Genomic DNA, 22,567 nt, shown 5'->3' on the forward strand with positions numbered 1-22,567 from the left:
GTAACAATATGAACATTTGATATAAAAAAAAATTACAGAATTTTATTCTTTCTAATTCAACAATATAGGAATATACTATAGTAGTATTACTCTCTTGTAAGCTTTAATCATACAGTATGCTTCAAACAGATGGTCACAATAAGAGTATTTTATATAGTACATTGATAGTCGTTCATTTGTAAGAATAAACATATGTATAGTGGTGATTGCTTTTTACTCTAATACTTAAAATAAAGGGAAATAATATAGTGAGAAAATAGTTTTGAGAAATACAGTAACACACATGAAACTAAAATTTCTAATCGTTTTACATCATAAATATACTTTTACTCTGATCGGACTGCTTACTGCAAGTGTATGTGGCAATATCTCATCACAGCGTTATTGGTCATCTGAATCCAGGCAGTGTTAAGTGAGACGTGCTTGCGTGGTGTGTTGTGTGATCCGTGTGTGATGAAACGTAAAATAGTGTACGCTATTAAAAGAAACGGCGGATCTGTGCTAAGTTTATTTAACTTGAAGAAACCTACTACAGAAATGTAGTAAATGCTGCAAGGAACATTCGGTGAAGCATTAATGACTTGTGCAACTACCGTTCAATAGTTAACACGTTTCCAAGCTGGAAGAATGTCTGTGAAGGATTATCCCTGTCCTGGTCGGCTGCCTGTGAGTCGGAATATGAGGAGAAAATTGCTCAAGTCATTTGTGTTTACGTCAAATGGGATCCCGAGCCCCGGAAGATCTTTTGCTCCCCTTCGTCTGTTATCGTCACTGGGGGGAAATGCCCAGTCGGAGGATATGTCCACCCCTATGGATCTCGCACACGACGTAAGACCTGGAAACGATGAAGCCTCCAAGTGAAGCGTCTGCAGTGTGAGAAACGATGTATACTGAGATAGTGGTTGCTGCCCGTATCGGAAGCCAATTATCGTGGATTATTTGTGGTAAGTTGACAAAATTTGCTTGAAACTTTTTTAGTAGTTTCAAAATATTGAAAAATGACAAATACAAGATAGGAATAAGAAGATATAATAATTTTATCCATAATGACAGAAGCCTGTAAAATGTATTTTGGCATGTGCAATTCCTCAAGGCATGTGCACAGGGATGGAAGTTTAACTTTTTTACACTTCAGAGACAAGTTGGGGGTAATAAGGCGATCATGTGAGGTGGTATTCTATGTATTATATGCCCATGGGCATTTCACCCCAGGATTTTTTTTGAAGACATCTTTCTTCTTTATGAGTTTCATATTGATATTCGTATTGATTTGTTGTGTGTCTGTACTCTGTACTATTAGTTCCAGTGAGTGTATGTTAAAATTGCATCTGAATTAAACATTTCCATTGGCCCATATCACCGTTCTTAAACGAATACCTAAGAATGCGGCAAATACCGGTGAAATTTGTGCTAAGATTTCTTTCTCAGGATCAGGGAGCTTGTGTCACGGTCAGCGGGAAAAATTGAAAGTGCTATCTTCTTTTTTTTTAACATGTTTTGGATCGTGCATCACGAACTTGTTCTACGTGACAAAACTGTCAATAAGTAGGTCTACAAAGCGGTGTTATAATGGTTTCATGGTTCCATTTGTCGTAAATGCCCGGACAATTAGACATTTGGGCAGTGTCGTTTCTACCATGACAATGCTTCGTGTTATACTTCAGAAATGTTGTTCAACTTCTTGACCATAAACAACATCCCCATCATACACCATTACCCCTAGTAATGTGACTTTTTCCTCTCCCTTACACTGAAATCGGCCTTAAAAAGGAAATGATTTCGCGCCTTCCACCACATTCAAGAGTAACATCATAAGTGAACTCTAGCGCATTTCGTAACAAGCGTTCGAAGACTACTTTCAACGATTGTGACAACTTATGAATCTGTTAGTAGAGATAGCGTGGAATTACTTTAAAGGAAAAAAGCACAAATATGTGGTAAGTCGTCGCTATGATTTATATAGCGTCTGTCCTGGAATTAAATGAACAGCCCTTGTGTGTGTGTGAGAGGTATATATTAAGTTCACTGACAACTTACCAATAATAATATATTACACTGCTAGTTTGTCCTCATACATATAACATAAATAGATATGATAGTTCTTAGTATGTATTATCAACTAATGTCCATAACATCAACAACCATGGACATAAAAGGGATGCTATTCTTGGATGTCCACGGATTATATTCTTTAGGCAAAGCAGATGGATGATAAATGAAAGTGGAATTGATTTTTCCATGCTCTATCGTCGAGAAGCGAACACAGGACACATGCTAGACACTAGGGCAGCCGAGAGAATTAATGTGTAAAAAAAATTCAAAATAGAAGCTATTAATTTAATTTATAAACAACAGATAGGATCAAACTGGCCGTTAATGAACAATTAACAAACCTGGCAGGTGCTAACTGGACTTTCGCCGTTCCTGAGTCGATCAGCTACAGATCTAGGAATCATGGAGTACAGGAGTTCATCTCCTCTCCGCTTCCAACAATCCAGCAGGGAATAGCTTTTTTCCAGTTCCAAAGCATGTTGCTCAGCCCTCTCAAACATCATTTCCAGTCTGAAATATCGCAATTACAAAATGCATAACTATTAAATTCAAAATCTAACGATATATTGTATTTTATTATGTATGCATCTTGTATCAATATTTCTTTTAGCAGACACTGCCTATGAGTCTTGCCCTGAGGTGATTGTATTCTTTCAATCTTCTATAATTGAAGCGCTTGGAGGATAAAGGTGCTATGTAACAAATTGAATATGATGGGAAAATTGGCTTTCACAACTTTGTGCGTTAACATACCACCTTCATCGTTTCTAAATATCTGCACTAGGACGAGGACTCACCAAATAATGTGTTAGGTAGCATGAGTAGCATATAACACGTGCATGAACAGCCAGAATGCAACATTTCGTAAAATGTAACATAATACCTTTATCCTCCAAGCGCTTCAATTAACAAATGAGGCGTTGGATGGAAAGTGACGTAACTTTTTTTTCTTTTCAAAAATGAAATTAAGTAATTTCCGTGAACTTAAAACCATAACCTGTTCAACGGCAAAGTTGCGTATCTCAAAGTTAAAAATAAGCCAAGAGATTATAGCACAAAGAACGTCGTAAATTCGAATTCACGATAACGCTGCACTACAAAGTGGCATAAGTCAGACAACATTAGACAAGAACCATTTTACAAAGGGCCTCGAGTCATCTACAAGCTAAGCAAGCTAAAGAAGAAGGACATTGACTTGGTGCCATTTATACCACATATCCATCATCACTACTTGTCTTTAAGGGACCGTGACCAGCATAGAGATGACGATCATGATAACGTGTACTGTGACAGTAATGATTATGCATAATGTTCTAGTATGTCTTCCTTATTCATGTTTCTGTTTATATTGATGTTGCCACTTTGTCTTCTATGACTTATTTTCAGGTTCATTTACTGCTGCGCATTGTCTTTGTCAACATACTGTTCTGTTACACAAGTGGCTGGTAAAGTGGCGTAGGTCAATATTACTCGTCATTTTAGATACTGATCTGTTTATTAGATTAGATACAGATAATTCTACAAACTTATGAACTTATACCTACATAACGAGTTCGTAGATAAAAACGTCTAGTTATATAGGAATGAAAGTCTATAATACTTGTAGAATTTCCTGTATTTATTTTAATATGTATTTCATATCTAGAAATGACCAGCACCATTTTCCTTCCGGCCCTTCAATTATGCGCTATTTCACTGAAAATACAAGAACTCTGTGTGTATATATTCTTAAACTCTGCACTTTCCGAGTTGGCGACATTTCTTAACAACATAAAGAATTCTCAACAGCATTTTGTACTTTTTGTCCGATTTTTCTATATCGATTCTAATAAAAGCATCAACATCTCAAAATGTGTCAAAAGTTACTTACGCCACTTTGCCATCCAACGCCTCAAATAAAATCTTAAAAAATAATAACATGCTTTCTTTTTGGAAAACATGTTAACATACAAAATAAAGCAAATTCTACTAAAAATTTTTAAAAAATACTGTTTTCAAAAAAGTTACTTTTAAAAATCAATCGATACATGACTTTAAAAAGTATTGGGAACGCCCCGAACATAAAATCACTTTATCTGACTTAATAGTATAATGTTACTATTATAATATAACGTTTTTTGTTTACTATTGGTACAAATTAAGATATACTTACATAAAATAGTACATGAGAATAATAAATTAATTGTACATGAAAGCTCTCTCCATGCATTTGTTTTTATCATGCATACATTGAATTTTTTTAAAAGTAAATTTTCTTGAAACCGAAATTATTTTTTTAAAAAAATATAAATACAATTTGTTTTGTTTTGTTTGTTACATTTTTAAAAAAGAAAGCGTGTTACTGAATTTTTATTTTATTTTATTAATTTTTAGTCATAATTAAATTTAATCTTAGAGCAGTTTTTTAAACCATTAATTTTATTATTTTTTAAGGTTGTTATTTTATACTTTTTTTGTAGTATGATGTTTTCAGGTACAATCAGTTCTTGAAGTCTGTTTTACTTTCACTAATCTGAAATGTAATTTACAAAGAGCTTCTGAATGTTATACTACACATGGCAACTCCATAACATCTTAGATTGCATATTGAAATTTAGTTAGCAGAGATCAATATTAATAATCAACAAAATTAAATAAATATCGAAATGTCAATGGAATATTACATTGTCGCCCGACTTATGTAGCTATATAATTTTTTAATCATTGTATGAGGTTGGGAAATGAGTAAGTAAAGCTTATAAGATTTGAAGGCATGATTGAACCATTGTAAGTTACAGGAAAGGATATGAATTACGTGGTTCTAGACGATGTCATATACACTTTCCTCTGGTTCTCTTATATTACATGAAGACATCATCATCATATCCGACTGAACACTAACAATCGACCGCTTTCATCACCATTTGCAATTCTTTTCAATAAACTGTCTCATGAGAAAGACAAGTCATGCTTCAATGTCCCCTATAATCATCTATATAAACTTAGATTGCAGTGAATTAAGATCATTCGAACTACATCAATATCTGTTTCTTTCCATCTAACAGAGGAATCGACATTTCACGAAAACCTAGGAAAGACCAAATAGCATAGTTGGAAAAAATAAAAATGAATTAATATCAAACATTATTCGAAAACGATTTATTGAGACTCTGATATGGAGCGTGGCGCTTTAAGGATTAGAGACGTGGACATTGAGAAAAGCTGAAATATCCAAGCTAGATGCATTTGAAATGTGGTGTTGGCGCAGAATGCTGCGTATATCATGGATCGAAAGAAAAAAGAATGAAGACATACTAAATGAAGCTAATGAAGGAAGACAGATCATGAAGGTAATAAGAAAAAGAAGAAACAGCATACTTGGCCATCTTATTCGGCACTCTGATGGGATCACCGTGCTGATAGAGGGAAAGGCAGAAGGAAAGCCAGGAAGAGGAAGACCAAAAATAGAATACCTAGATGCAGTTACGAAGAAAAGACCTTATCAAAATATAAAATAGCTCTCCCAAGGGAGAGAAAAGTTTTAAAATTTCCATGTTGCCCAACAACCTATAGTTGAGGTGAGAAAGAAGAAGATCAAACGTTAAACTTATGATAATATAATTGATTAAGTTAAGAATTAATTTCATGGAAAAATAATAGCTAATAGCAAAAATTAAAATTAACTTGAAAATTAATTGATTGCAGTTCAAATTTATAAAAATTACTATTCTCACTACTACACAACGAGAATTGTACTGGGTTCTGAAAGTTAACGTAAAATTTAATGTATAAAGTTAAGAGCATTGGAAAATTAGTCTACTATTATGAGAATTTACTGTTTTCTAACAAGACTGGTAATTAACAACAGTAAAATTAAATAATAGTAATATTCATTTCACATGTTTTTGAGAAAAGAAATTAACGGTTAATTTTTAATCGTTATGAATTCTCTAACGATTATCAATTAAAAATTAACTACTCCTTAACATTTAAATTCATTAAATTAAAAATTAATGAAATTTTTAACTAAATTTTAATTGTTAATATTTTAACAGACTAATTACAAACCTACCAACTAGCAGTATGTGTTCATGCTTAAATGTATCAATTATATAAGCATATGATCATACAGTGACCACTAAGCCACGGACCCTATACTCAATATTTTTGAAAAGACACAAGTGAATGTACTATTTTTACAAGTAAGTATTTTATCTAAAACGGGATATAGGGCTGACCTGACGGATCTAACTATACACCGTTGTCTTTCATGTACAAAAGCACTCATTGTGTTCACACAGTTATTTTTTCTTACTCCAGGTTTCATGTTCTCTAAAATGAATTGGTTCGCTCTTACTTCTGCACCTAGTTTTACTATTTGAACAAGTTATAAGTTGCTATTCTTTGGGTTTCTGACAACTAGGGATGTAATGGGGTGTGCACGGGGGTATGAAGGCTAGTATACGCCTTTTTTTAATGATCGAGCTATATCTAGCAAAAAATTACAGCATCACATCATTGATGACAATCTATTGGGATTTGGCTAATGTGGCACAGTTTGGCCTGTGTTTCATATTAGATACTTAGTCACTTTGAGTGATTTACACTCCTTTGTTATACTTGCTACGCTGTGGCATATTACAATATTTAGATACATTTTTTGTAACTGTTCTTAACAGTATTAAGTAAATAATATGTGCATGTCAAATATATTTTTCAATAACAAATGTATGTAGCTTTTCGTGTTTAGATAAAATATAAAATATGATAAGGTATTTATATATAATATTAAATATATAGCATCATTTTTTAAAAAAGAGAATTCTTGTAGTTTTGTCTATACTGTAGTTGGCGTAAACTTTTTGGTATAATAAAACATTTTAGTAAGTTTATAACTCAGCTGGACAGACTTGAAAAGTCAAATATTATGCTAGTATTGTACAATTCTAAACGGCGTAACAAACATCTTGGCATTTGAAGGCGCGCTCCAAGTTCCCTTTAAATGCTGCTAGCAAATGAGAGGCCAGCGGTATTGCCACGTTTATTTTGTACACATCCACGTCTATTCCCAGTCACCTGATCGCGCTGTAGTTTCTCTGCTTAGCCAAACCCCTTTAACCACTTGGCAAGGTCGCGCCAGAGCTTGCGTTTTATTTGTTTAGCTGAAATGCCATGAAGTTTGTCACAGGCTTTAAAATGCTTAAGAATTCAACATTTTACAATTTTCTAATTTTACCCTTTTTACTTGTTAGAAGATATGTGCATAGTTTTCACATACCTTGAACAATGCTGCCATCCAGCAAGCACCATTTCCCTGCTTAAACCATGAAGACTTAAGTCGTTCAAATAAAGTCCCATGTTTTGCATTTCATGAAGGTTGTTGATCCTAAAGTAACAGAGAATTAACTAGGATTTAATTTTAAAAAATCTTCCAACAATGTATTTTCCCTTTTAAGGGTCTTTACTACAGCGAAATTAAACTACCGCTAATTTTAGAGGTTTTTTCTGTAATGTCTTCAAAACAAATAAAAATATTCAAAAAACAGAAACGTAGTGAACTAGACAATACGATTTTGCATGTGATATCGTTATCACAACTCATCTATCTGCTTTCGATTTAGTAGATAATTTACTGTAGATAATTTACCATTTTTTGCGGGTTCCGTAAAAAGCTGCATACCAAAAGCAGATACGTAAATTGTGGTAAAGGTATCACATGCAAAATCGTATTGTCTAGTTGGCTACATTTCTGTTTTTCGATATTTTTATTTGTTTTGAATATATTACAGAAAAACTCTAAAATTAGCGATAGTTAAATTTCGCTGTAGTGAAGACCCTTAATTACATATGGATATAAATTACAAGAAACAGTAAAGTTCTCCATACAAATAATGAACTCTTTTTACCATCTTTCTAAAAAAAGTCACTATCATTATTAAGATTAGTACAGTACATATGTGCCTATAGCCCTATTAAAAAGAATAGCTAAATCTCTACGTATTAAAGTTACCCTTTTACCAGTGAAGCTCTACGATATTTCATCTTTTAATTTGTTTCCTGTTGCTAACAGTTTTCTTTCCTCATGAGTTAACATTTAGAGGATTTCAATCATAAGTTTTCCATACTACATCATTAAATTTTATTTTTTTAAAAATCTACAAACTGACTTCAGTGCTTATAAATAAAATGAAATATTAAATCTTCGGTCAAAATTATTTTGTAATAATGACTGAAAATAGTAAAGATTACAGTAATATTTTATGTTTACAGATTAGGTAATCAATACTTTATTTCCTTGCGTTTTTCGTAAAATCATGTACCTGTTGTATAATACACGTACACATATTGGGAACTATATAATATCGGTTACCCTAGTCTTACATTTGTTAACGTCGAGAATAAAATGAAATAACTCTCAAACAAACTGTTTGCATGTATGTTCCCAAAAGTAATTTGCATACTGATGAGGTTAGTAGTCACATAAAGGGCCACTGAGATTAGTCCGGCCACAAGCAATATTTCTTTTCCCTTTTGAAATCATTATTTAATATAGTTGACAGTTCTATTCATTGCAATTATTCCTTACAGTACATAAGCATGTGCTAAACTTGAGCTAATATATATATATAAAACTTAGCTATTATGAGCTAATATATAGCTTATTAATCTATTGCAACCAGTAATTATAAATGTACTAAATGTACTATAATTATAAATGTTTGAATGTTGAATACTCATACTTTGGAAGTCTTCCGCAGTTTTACACTGTGAAACGAAACTCAATTCTTTATCAATACTGGTATTTTTCAAAGTAATAGATGCAACAAAGTAATAAAATAAAGCTTGGGATTTAAATGAAATGAAATCTTTCAGTTTTACGGCCCGCATGTCGAAGGAGCCGGTGAGGATGAGGATCAATAAGACAGTAGAATAAAGAAAGTGGAAGGAAACGAAAGGATTCCGAAACAACTTACAGATACGGGGTTTCTCCAGCACAAAGTCACTTGGCAGGAACTAGAATCAACTTAGGAACCCGACACACCAGAGGTGAACTTTCTATCATTGCGCCACCGCGACTTTATATATATTATTCAGGATAATTCGCGATACATGCGCATGATATAATTCCCGATATAATTTACTAAGTATGAGTCTAAGTTAGTTGGTACGAGCAAGAGCTTCCTAAGTATTTATTATTGTTATTATTATTATTATTATTATTATTATTATTATTATTATTATTATTATTATTATTATTATTATTATTATTATTATTATTAGCTTCTTTAACTAACCTCATCTTCGACTCGGTAGCCCTTGCTAATTTATCACAGAAATTGGGGGAAGCCTTTGTGCGTCGCCTATGGGGTACAAGATTGTATAAAATATAAAAGAAGATTATTTTGTTGTTAGTTGGAATCAATTTTACTACTTTGTCCTCAGGATATTGATTTCAGACTGTTTGAGGCAGGGTCTTTTTGACTTGGAGTCAATTAGGAGCGGTTGGCCTCTTCTGAGGCTCGATATTTTTATGCGGTGTTCGCCTGAATGGAGCCTACACCGGGTTGTTTATCACAAGGCTCTTTTAAGTCGGGCCCTTTTTTACATAGATTTTTTTGGCCCTGGCCCTTTTCATTCGGAACCTTAAGACGTGGGACCTCTAGCGCAAATTTAATATTTAGATCTAAACATGTCCAAACATGTTTACGGTTTTTTGGGCCTCATTCCTTACCATCCTTCGCAAAGTTTGAGAGCCCCAACACAATGCAAAATATGACAAATGCAATAATACACTGTACAGTATAATTGCTGTACGTTGTTGTAAACTAAATTGAAATTTTGCATTGCGTTGACGCCTTTGACGCTTATTTAGGTTCTACAACAGGTATTTAAGCCGGCTTTTTCTATTAGTCAAGTCAAGGATAGACCATAGAAGACCACAGATGCGTTTTGGAACCGGGTGTTCAAATTTGCGGCGCCAAGTGGGACGGAGGGGCGTGGCTTTTTTTATTTTTTCCTAAGGCAAATTTCAAAACTTTTTCACGCCTTTAGTTTTCACGATATCAGATTGGAACTTACCATACAGATTGTGCGTACCATTGGGTTTTTCTAAAAAATTTTTGAGATCTCTACGTGAAACTGGGACCGGGGTCAAGGGGCGCAAGTGTTTCGAGAGGGTGATTTTTTCAGAAAAAAATCCGGTTTTTCCCAATTTTTCCAGTTTAGGTATATGATACGAACATACGAGTGGTGCCGTTGGAAAGGGCTTGTTATACTAAAGAAAATAACGTTTGAATCATGACTCTAGGCCAAATAGTATTGACGCAGTAAAATTTTATGATATATACAGGGTGCGGCAGAACCAACTAAGCAGTTTTAAGGAGTAATAAAAAGTAAATCAGGATATATTTTTTTAAATTAGTACAATATATCATTTTACATTCATTTAGTTTTGAAAATAATGTCCTCAAGATGGCGCCCGTTAGCATCAATACATTGTTGTAGACGATCCCTGAAGTTTCGAGCAGCTCTTGCACACATATCGCGGGGTGTGGCATTCACTTCGTCAATAATCCCTCTTTTAACTCTGGTAGGGTGTGAGGGCGGCTTTTGAAAACCTTTTCCTTCAGATGTCCCCAAAGAAAGTAGTCATAAATGCTCAAATCTGCTGACCGCGCAGGCCACCCGACAAAGAGACGAGGCGTCCCGGAAACATTTCTCTCGAAACATCAAGTAAAATTCGAGCTGTGTGAGCAGTAGCTCCATCCTGTTGGAACCACAAGCCCCCAGTCCATGTTCTTCAACAATCTCGTCCATTCTGGGTTGCAGAAAATGTTTCAACATTGAAACATAACGTGTGGAATTCACTGTCACGGACACTCCTTCCTCAAAAAAGCTCGTTATGTAGCGATCACAGATCTGTTGTTTTCATAATAAGCGCAAACGGCAAAACCACGATGTGCACCGGTCCAGACCATATTGGCTACTGAAATGGGGTCAACGACTGAACAAAGGCAGACCACGTGCAACTGCCTACCCCACCACAGCTCCTGCGATAATCGATAGAAACTGCTTAGTCGGTTCTGCCGCACCCTATATATACAGTATATATATTTTTGACGTAGTACATATATATAGTAATATCCCACGTGGTACTGTGTACAAACAATACTTTACGCTTATGTTTATAAACACCACCACATGGTTTTACGTGAAGATACTATGCACCACATGGAACCACTACAACCAGCAGACGACGAACTTCTGGCCCCTCCCACGAAGCAGACGACGACATCGGAGCAGCAGCGCCTCTGCCGATTGGGGATCTATAAATTCGGCAGCCGCCAGCGGACCAGTACCAGTTCTCTGGTGTCCCTCGTACTGTTTGCTTCGGAACATTAGGAGTAACCTAACCCCAAGCCTCTAGTCTGCTTCGGGACTCCTGGCTTTTCCTTTCTCCTAGCTTGGGCTGCTTCGGGGCTCTGTTGGGAATCCTATACCCAGTCGCTTAGCCTACTACGGGGCTCTGATATCACTAACCTCCTCACTGCTTGCCACGGAGCATTGGGGAACCCTTCGCCGCTCTGCCTAGCCTGCTACGGGGCTTTGTGGAGACCCTGTCTGCGATCTCTCGATCAAGAACTACCTGTCTCTAACCTCACAAGTATAGAGAAGAATAACTTTGTAGTATTTCTGTAAAATACTGCTATTTAGTGAAATTTCGCAATAAAAGCCGGTAGTGGAAGTCGATTCCGGACACTCATTTTATTACCTCGCTCAACCTACATCCTATATGGGACAGGTTTACAATATACATACTATATGAAAAAATGGGTCACCTTCATACTTTCAAAAATTTCTCCCGACCTCAATTTTCAAGATACAAGAATGAAATTTTGCACACGTATTATGTATATAACAACATACTATTTTTTAAAAAAAATATCAGATCCCTACGTAAACCCAGGCCCGGGCCAGAGGGGAACAAAAGTTTCGAAAAAAATCGAAAAATCTCCTGTTTTTATTCGATTTTCCCGTTTCTGGTGTATAATACGGACAAGCGAGTGGTGCCGTTGGAAAATATGATCTATTTTGAAAAGCACGAGGTATGAACCATGATCCTACGATAAATAGTAAGGAAGCAGTAGCTGTTTGAGTTAAAATCTAAAATTTACCTCAAAAAGTGGAAATCCTAAAACGGTTAAAATTCCGTTTTCGCCATTGTTACATGATCATATTGAAGCAATGCAGCTAAAGTTGCAATTAAATCGTTAGTACTGTATAGTGTGTAACAGTTTCATTAAATAGAAAAAAAAGGAAAAAATGATAGTCGGTTAAAATGGTAAACAGCGCCATTGAATTTATAACGGGAATAACGAGTACTAGAATCTGAAAGTTGTACGCGGGTATAGAGTAGGCTCATAATTACGACAACGATCGAGAACTGGACACAGTCAAATACTCGTAAATTCAAGTGCTATAGAAATGGAGCTTAGTGGAAAGTTCTTAAGATATATATGCAGTTTAGAGTGACAATGTGAAACAAAAAATATTCTTAAATTGATATAAGCTGTAACAAGTATATTCTGAAAGTTGAAAAGAAATAGTTTATCGATCGATAAGTTAAAGTGTTTGGTTCCCGGAATTAGAACAAAGATTATAAAGAAGAATATTTTGGCTACTTCATTCAAATTTATTTACGTTATGGGAACGACTACCTTTACTTTTACGAGTGTGTGTTACATTTTGTGAATGGCTTAATGATATTTGTCTCATTGAAGTTTCGAGTGGTAAAATTATACTCAAATTTTCACATTTATAGTGGATACGGTAAAGTTCAAGAAATTTAGTCCCATTCGAGTGTGTTTAGCAACCCAATTAATAGCCCTTGAAGTGGGTCTAGTGCTCCATAATTACTTTTTGGAATGATAACGTTAAATGCATTGTACAAGAATTAAAAGTCGCTATGGAAGTAATAATTTCTAGAGCCAGCAATTTTGGTAAGTGTTGAATTTCATGTTCAAAATACTTAGTCTCATGATTATTCCAGAAATTAGTCGTTTTGATGTAAAACCTAATATTTTGTTATTTTGTTCATTAAAAAATCAGTCAATTTAAATTCCTTGATTTTCATTACTAATTTTGAAATTACATTATTTCATATTTGGAGTATAGTGACTCAGATTTAAATGTTTTATTCATCATATTTAAAATCAATTATGTGTATGTACTCAAACAGTACATGTCCAATGGCGTTAGTCTTTGTGAGGAAAACTTAACTTCACTCAGACTACGTTACAAGTGATACAAATAATAATGCTCAAATCTAAATATAGGTACACCCTTGTCCTATTTTGAAATACTATAATTAAATTGAACCCATGTATCAGTTTTTAATCAATTAAATCACCATAATAGTTTAAAGTCTACAAATAGTATACACGTTAGCTCCATGTATTGACATCAGGCAAGCAGTGCACGTAACGGAGCATCGAGTATTAATTGTTAAGAATTCGCGTTACAAATTGAGACAATCTCATATCATAATGTTTATATTTTAAAAATGCATTTGGTATGTATGACTCGAAAGTAAATTTATCCTATATTTATTGTCGCATTTCGACGAAACTTGGCACATGTATAACTAAGAAATATAATGTTTTTCAAGATATCTTTCGTACATGTGCCTGAAGCTGATACCTCGATAGGGATGCCCAAATGTAAACAAAGAAAAACAAGTATATTTTCGAACAGTTTTTTTAAAAAATGTTTCCAGAATTTATAAACCCATGACATGTATATAGTATCAGTCGAAAGTGTGTTTTGTTTTAAGGACAGTCACGTACGAGCCATGTATATAAGGTAGTTAGGGTAGAAAAGCAAGAATTTCTTAAGTAATGTTTTCTTCCCTTCATATTCATGTACATGGTTCAAAAATACTGTTTATTCTCCAGACCAACAAACCGTACTTCACTGAAACTAGGCAAATATATATCATAAGACACGTACTATTTTTATGTGCCTTTTGTTCAGTTATTTGCCAAGTACTTCAGTAAGGGCGTCGATTTTTTTTTTTTAATACACTGAATCTTAGGATTTAAAAATAATACATTCTCCTGACTCGATCGATCATGACACATGCGAAAGATGTCATTTGAGATCCTGCTTCATTTTAAAGTTAATTTTAAGCTTAAGTCGAAGTCTACAATTTCCTTTAGAAAGAAAGAATAAAATGGAAAACGTGATTTTAAAAGAGTTTACGCTGAGAATCACCATACTTGCACTTAAGAAAATCCTGACTACATGTTTGCACAATTGTATATTGTTATAGCTACTTTATGGGGGAAATAATATGTCAATAAAAAATTCTCTCAGATAGGTAATCAAAAAAATGACTTATTATCTTCTTAAATTGGTAGCTCACAGTTTAAAGAGTGTATTTTCAAATAAGTGTCTAAAGATTTTTTTGACTCACATGGGACTGCAGAGGAATATAATAGCCTTAAGATCCTCGTTATATCTCATTTGTCCTTTCAGGAGGACGCTCCTGAGTCCCTGGCTTCCTCTTCTGTCTTGTTTCAACAATTTCTCCCGCGTTTCTTCATTCTCCAATGAACTCGTGTCTTTCTCCTGCTTTTCTAATGGCTTAAAAGTGTCTATCACCTCCAATTCAAATAGAACAGACTGTAAGTAATACACCTGCAATGCATAAATACAAGGATTAGTCACGGTCACGTTTAGAGGGCAGTAACCCAATTGTAAATGGGTGTAGTGGAAGATAAAAAGTATATCCCAACACGTAAACTTAACTTTCCTTTCATTTTCGTCCCTCTTCCTGTCAAAAGTATTCATGATATTCGATAATGAATATTTACACTTTCTCTCTCATTCTTCTATTTTAGGTGTTCTAGATTTCCATATTTACGAAACAATCAGGCAAACTTCGTTCTGGAAAGTACATTTACAAATTACACTAGCTAATGCCTTCGAGAGCTCCCTCACAACTAAACGATCAGCGTTCGCGACTTTGGTTTGGAAAATCCGTGTTTGATTCCCAACGGGAGCTCATTTGGTTCGAATCCAAATTAAGTTGTAAGTCAATGCCTCATATAATCTCGCTGCTGAAAGAGATGCTAATTCAAACTCAAATCAAATCAAAATCTAATTCTATCGAGATGTTAACAAACAATAAGGCCAAAGTTCTCAAAGATTAGCTTGTAAATTCTGGAGCTTCGTCCTTGAGCAATATTTTATTTTTATATCCCCCTCCCTTCTTCCTCTGGGATGATAGTTCATTGAATATTGGTACTTGATACATTTTGTGAATCTTTGTTCTGTTCTGTATTCTGCTTCTTGTTTCATGTGACTAGGCGAATGAAGGCCTGAGCTATGAACATTTGAAAGGGCATATATGAAATTTATATTGTTACAAAAAAAGCTACATTAATTTGCAGAATGGACTTGGTAACCAGAAGATTAAAGAAAATGTTTTCACAGGTCAAAGTTATGTATTGACTCAGGTATATTAATTATGATGGCCAGCTACACTCTTCCTGTTACGAAAGAAATTGAAAGAGGGAACCATTTATACATATTTTAATATTTATTGGCAGGCTGGATGAAAGGTATTTGAGCCAGTGAGCCGCCATTTGGCCATCACAAATGTAAACAACATGTTAGTTTCTAGAAATGGAAAAGAGTTCGTTTCTTAAGTGCTGCGTTTTGTATTAATGCAATTTTGATTCTAGAGTCTACTGAATCATTATTTACAGTTCACTATGGGGATATATCAACATACAAGCATTTATCAATGTGCTTATGATTTGCTTCATTACAGTGAGACACCAAGGATTCTGCTTTGGGGTGAAACAAGTAAAATTCCGTTCAAAAGTAACTGGAAAAATCTACTTTTCTAATACATAAAGTTTATTATAAATTGTATCATAATGGACTCGGGATCGTATTAAGAAACTGGTTTAACTACGAAATTCGTTTAGAAAACTGGAAATGATAGTTGAAACTTGATGAGTTTACTCCAGATCGATGAGTCATTCATTCATTACACATCCGGATACTTCTCTATAATGTCGCCTCTATCACCTCCTTCCACCTATTTCTTCCTCCTGCGATGACAACAAATTAATAATAAATGTATCTAAGTGTAAATCCCTTTCTTTTATGAGAAAAAGAAATCCCATCACCTTTGACTATACACTGAAAGAAACCAAGCTGTCTAGGCCAGTACTGTTAAATATTTAGGTGTTATTTTTGATCCTGAATTAAATTTCAATCAGCACAAAAAACATGATAACCAGGGCCCGGATTTTGTTGACCTAAAATTTTCTAAAAAGTGACCTATAAAATGACACTAAAATTATTGTAAAATGACCCTAAAATTCACAAAAGTTGACCTTAAAACTTGTAGTTTTTTAAATGTTTATTTCATTAAAACACTGACATTTTTTGAATATCTATTGGATTTTAATTACCGTTTGCACTCATTTTCAAAAGTTTTGTTTCAGTTAGTTGCAGTCAATTGATTATTTGTTTCTTTGGTTTAAAAAAAGCAATAACATTAAAACTAAACTTTGACCAATTTAGTAAATAGCTAAGCATTTCATATTTGAATTACAGATATATATAGGCCTATATCCAGTTAAACAACATATAAACATTTTATAAGCTGTGATACATACAACAAACTAACTCAGGAACTTTGCAATCGTCAGAAAATTTAGCTCATACTTTATTCAGCATTGCAGTAGATAACTGTAAACATTGTTACGATTTTATTGAATTAGCAGCCTTAATTATACACGGAGCAGCATCTGATACAAAAACAACATGGTCATGCTGGACACCTTCAGGCCAAAGTAGGGATATCGATTTATCGAAAAGTCTACATATTGTAAAATGATTGACAGATTCCAACACTACCAGTTAGCAAAAATATTTTGCTAGGTTCGTCGCCTTTCATTGCCCCGACAATAATATTGACTATATAGTTCCTTCACATCACTAGTCTGTCTATAGAAACAAAAATGTTCTGAGTCGAAAGTTCCTCTCTTATTTTTTTTATTGTGTCCTCGTTACACTTTGACATGTAATTTTTCCTAAGATTCGTTTCGTCTGGAATGGAACGACCTGTATGACGCTCCAGGAAATCCCACAATTTCCATTACTGAGTTTCCAAAGAGGAATATTTGAAGGAACAAAAACTTCACACAACTCTTTTGAAAACTGAGGATTTGCCTTTACTATTCGAAGCACTCTCCACAAGTAACAATTGTGAACACTTGGTTCTATATTTGTTTTCAACTGCGCGTAAATGTTTTTCCCTTCTGATATGCTTTAGCACAGTGTATCTTTTCTCTGCTGCCACTTTTACTTCACATACCTTGCAAAGTAATATTGTACTGTCAGTACTAAACACATCCTCACCAAATTCAGAAATAATCTGTCTTAAACGAGAAGTTGTAGATGGTTTAGGCCTCGGCATTCTACATACTGAAAGCATCAATTCACTCTCAAGTTAAAACTAGGAAGCACACTTAAAGAATAAAAGTTCGCGAGTGTAGATTGTATACACCAGGATAATAGATAAAAACCTTGTTTAAAATCTTTGTACGTCTTCTAATGTATTTTTAGTTATTCACGTAGTCATATCCTTTGTGGTAAATAACCTACAACCATTTGCTTTGGCCACTTACGAACCCCCAGCCTTCGTCAACCAGCTACATTAACTTGTTAGGAATGCAGTTTTTCCACCCCAATAATCAGGAAGCAGGAAAAAAGATCATTTAACTTCGTGTTTTTAAATCCGTAAACAGTTTTCATTTTAAGATTTCCTTATGTAGAAGAAAAAGAATAAAAAGACCATAAGTGACCTAAAAGTTACCTTAAAATATTAAAAATTGACCTGAAACTTCAAAACGGCAAAAAGTGACCAAAAGTTGACCCTAAAAAAATATATTTTTAAAACTAAGAGTTGATGGATAATGTTTTTATTTGAACTTGCCTTGTGCTATGCGTAACAGAAAAAAATTGACTTGTCAACAAGATCCGGGCCCTGATGATAACAAACAGCGCATACAGAAACTTACGTTTAATGTACAGAATAGGGCAAGACTTTTTCAGTGGTACAACGCTAGCAACACTTTATTTTACATATGTTAGATCAAAATTAGAATATTGTTCTACTATATGGACTCCCAATAATAAAAAATACTCTCAAGAAATAGAAAACATCCAAATGAAATTCTTGAAAATGTTTACATACAAAAAAAAACTAATTATTATCCCAAATATTTTTCCTACAATAACCTAGTAAAGAGCTATAATTTTCAAACTCTAGAAAAAAGAAGATGGATGTTAGACTTGTTATTCTTATACAAGTTATTAAATAATAAGATTGATTGTATGGAGTTGGTCTCGAAAATATAATTGTGGATTCCCACTTGCAAAACCAGAGTAGAGAATACAGGTACATTTTATTGTGCTAAAGCCAAAAGCAATATATTATTTAAATCCCCTATGTGGAGGCTGTGTACGTTATATAATGACATTGTAAATAAGCTTGATAAAGTGGATGTATTTAAAACAGGTTCCGATCATATGTAAAACAAGTAATTTTCTATAGAAATAATTAAGAATTTTATGCATGTAACATTTACTGTATGTACACAACACTATAATTGGGCACTAAGCCTGTTGTGTTATATATTAAATAAATAAATTGTGATACCCTTCTCCAGGAAATCCAGCATCACTGGTCCAAAAAAAAACTGTGAGCATGACCTTGCTCACTGAGGGTTGGACATGACATTCTTTGCACTTGGTGAGTAGGTATGCTTCCATTGCTTCGATTGGCCCTTACTTAATCTCTGGTACATAATGGTGGACCCACTTTTCATCACGAGTTATTAATATATCAAGAAAGTCCTCTTGGGCTTCGTGGTAAAGAATCAAATGTTCCTGGCAGAAAGTGAATGTTCTTGTATGTGAAAAGGGATCAGTAGCCGGAGACCATATTGGTCAGACACCTTGAGCATGCGCAAATCCTCATGAATCATTTTTCTTCAACAGATCTCACACTTATCTTGACATGTATCTAGTACAACTAGTTGGTGAATAATTATGCGGCGTCCATTCAAATGGCGGTTTTCACTTGCCCTATGGTGGCTTTTACTGGAGTCTCCATAGAATAGGGGCTGTTTCTATGGAAATCCTACTACCCTTGAACTGACGATCCCTGTGCTTCACAAAATCACAAGATGAGGTTTCCTCTCAATATATCTCTTTCAGATGTTTCCTTTGGTGTGTAACCTCTTAAGTACTAAAACTTGTTCACCGCTCGGGATTCAAATGGATCAATTTACACTTTCGTTCAGTTTAGTGCTTGTAATACGGCAAATATGAGGAGTTAAAATATTAATTTTACCTCTTAACTCATAATATGTATCAATACACATTTAAAATGTCAATATTCTACACCATGAGCATAAAGTTCTGCCTTGATTATAAAAATTTATTACGGAATAACCGTTGGACAGAATAATGTAAATTCTGGTCCGTTACATAGGTTAGTATTACAATTTTTTAAAGACCAATAGATGGCACTAGTGCTACCCAAGAGTGACGCAGTACGTTACTTGGCGCGCGCGGGTTAGTTGGCGAAATGGCATCGAAGCAGGAGAAAGCGCAATGCGTGCTGTGGTGTCACGCTCTCCCCACCACAGACACTACTCCACTAGACTTTTTTATGGGGTTATATCAAGGACAGAGTCTATGCCACATCTGTTGCTGACGTCGAGGAATTGAAGGGTACGATACAAGCAGTAGTGGGTACTATGACAGAAGACATGTTACAAAGCACCTGGCGGGAACTGGAATACCGCTTAGACATTCTCCGAGCTACCAACGGGACACACGTTGAAGTGGTCTTTAAAAAAAAAAAAAAAAAAAACTTGTAATACTAACCTATGTAACTGACCAGTATTTACATTATTATGTCAAACGGTTCTTCTGTAATAAATTTTTGCTATCAGGACGAGACTTTATGCTCACCCTGTACTATAAATACAACTAGGTTAGTGGAAATGTTTAATCAACGTCCCTCGTGTTTGTGTTTGATTATTATTGATTTCCTTATCTAAGTGGAAGAAGTTCCCTTCTCTTATCTACACATAGAAGACGATTATGTAGCTGCTTCAAATTGCAGAAACGTTTCTTATATTAACTGATTTCACAACACCTAATTCATATTTTGCTTACCTCCCTAATTTAACACAGAAAGTTCTAAAAGAAAGAAAAAGAAAGAAAGAAAACTTACGTTTTTCCATGTGAAAGCTACTTTCGGCCTCCTTAACCTAAAATGTTCTGAAACTAGATCTCCAACAATGACTCTGTCTTCCCACAACTCTTGTAGCTTAGCACCCACTGCAACAATTTTCATATCTCGTCCCAAAACAATGCAAAATGGAAATAACCGAAGTAGAAGTGAGCACGTGACTGGAGCCAAGGACAGATTTTCAAAATTTGACTTTTTCTGTGCCATCCGAGTCATGTAAGCTCTATTGTCGAAGTTCAGTCGAAATTTCACCATAAAATTCTGTGCGTCAGGCGCCGCTGTTACCTCCTCTAATACAATGATCTCAAGGTTGATGTTATAATGTTCTTTGGCAATCTGGTACAATTGACCTATTGAAGAAGAAAATAAAATTAAATGTCTGCGCAACAAACACTTGGTTTTACAGCATACTATGCAGATTCTTATTTATGATTTAGAGATATGGAGGAAAGTTCTTAAACAAAATTTGTTGTCAGTCCTCAAATTTCGAAAATGTGACATCTAGAATTAGACCTACATATCCAGGAACAGATTCGTGTTCTCCACAATTTGTTATTCATATTTGAAGGATTGAAATATTTGCAGGAGGACCATACTTTACGAATTAGAAACCTTACTGCACCATGTACATGGATTTGCGGTGGATAAGTAATGATATTATGTTGGTGTGAACGAAATGTCTGTTTTGTCATCTGCTGGAAAACTCACCTCAGCAACACAACACGAGTTGGATTAAGGTCACACACCTAACCTTCCTAATTTATTTTATTTATTTATTGAACAAATTCCCAGATATAGCATAACTTTGCCATTTTACACAGGGACATGCTAACAAAAGAAAAAACAACAACAACAACAACAACATAGAAAAAAAGAGTGTAAGAGTAAAACTATTCCGTCAAAGCTCGTTTAATTGCTCTTTCAAACACTGGGTAGCTCGAAAAAATGTCTACATCAGTTGTTACTTGATTATAACAGTTTGGTATTCTATAAAAAAAGAGACCTCTGTATAACAGCCAACCTAGGACGGGCAAGATGGAATAGGTGGGTATTCCGGGTGATGCGGGAAGGGACACGTAAGGATAGTTCCTGAAGTAATATTTCCGATCTTAAGCTTCCATTAACTATTTTATGTAGATATTTCAGGTCAGAGATAATTCTGCGTATTTCAGGAGTCTGAATATTAAGATGTCGCAAGAGCTCCTTCTTAGATAATATTCGAAGTGCAGGAACACGAAAACGGACTATAGCGATGAAGAAATTGAGAACAGAATCAAGTCTGGAGAGATGTGTAGGTGCTGCCATGGTCCATATGGGAGAGCAGTATTCGATCTTGGGCGCTATTAAAGTCTTATAAAAAGTTGCTAATGAAGAAACAGTGCGTAGTTCGGTGAATCGATAAAGAAGTCCCAACATGCGCATTGAATTCTTTAGTATTGAGGAGATGTGGTCAGAGAAGGTGAGTTTTGAATCAAAGATGACACCAAGATCGTTATGACTAGCAGAATGTGTGATAGGGGAATCGTTGATATGGTATGTGGAGGGAACAGGAGACTTTTTCAAAGTAATAGTAATACTGTCACATTTCTTACTGTTGAGTTTTAAGTGCCACATTTCACACCAACCTGTAAGGTAATTTATGTCTTCCTGTAGAGCAATTGTGTCATGGAGACACGATATTTCTCTGTATAACTTACAATCGTCAGCAAAAAGCAGAAGGCCACTAGGTTGAGCAGATAAGTGCGTGTAGAGATCATCCATATACAGGACAAACAGCAGAGGCCCAAGCACACTCCCCTGAGGCACCCCTGAGATCACGGGTTGGGGGTTAGAAGTCGCCCCTGAAAGAACAACTCTCTGTTTACGGTCCTTCAAGTAGCTTGTGATTAGAGAGAGAAATTTGCCATGTACATTAAATCTACTGGAGAGTTTATGAAGAAGATGAATGTGACTGACAGAATCAAAGGCCTTCGAGAGATCAAAGTAGATAACATCTAATTGAGTATTGTTATTCATACATTTGATTGCACAGGAAAGAAGAGTACTTAAGTTTGAGAGACTTGAGCTTTTCGGTAGAAAGCCGTGCTGAGAACTATGGATGTAAGGTGAGGTGAATTTAAGTAGCCTGTCTTTGATTATTTTTTCGCAGATAATTGATATTACAGAAAGAAGAGATATTGGCCTATA

At 34.8% G+C, this 22,567-nt stretch overlaps 1 protein-coding gene across 1 annotated transcript in view; it reads right to left on the minus strand.

Annotated features, from left to right (window-relative positions):
* Positions 1–22,567, minus strand: part of LOC145686419 (soluble guanylate cyclase 89Db-like) — a 367,562-nt gene that overhangs the window by 36,861 nt on the left and 308,134 nt on the right. The window contains exons 3-6 of the mRNA XM_081759712.1: positions 20,363–20,730; positions 14,507–14,730; positions 7,310–7,417; positions 2,394–2,562 (exon numbers count right to left, since the gene is read on the minus strand). Of these exons, the coding sequence (XP_081615838.1) occupies positions 2,394–2,562; positions 7,310–7,417; positions 14,507–14,730; positions 20,363–20,730 (869 nt within the window). The remainder of the gene's footprint in view (positions 1–2,393; positions 2,563–7,309; positions 7,418–14,506; positions 14,731–20,362; positions 20,731–22,567) is intronic.

The sequence above is a fragment of the Thermobia domestica genome, chromosome 5 (genome assembly GCF_964235325.1).
Source record: "Thermobia domestica chromosome 5, izTheDome1.hap1.1, whole genome shotgun sequence".
NCBI lineage: Eukaryota > Metazoa > Arthropoda > Insecta > Zygentoma > Lepismatidae > Thermobia > Thermobia domestica.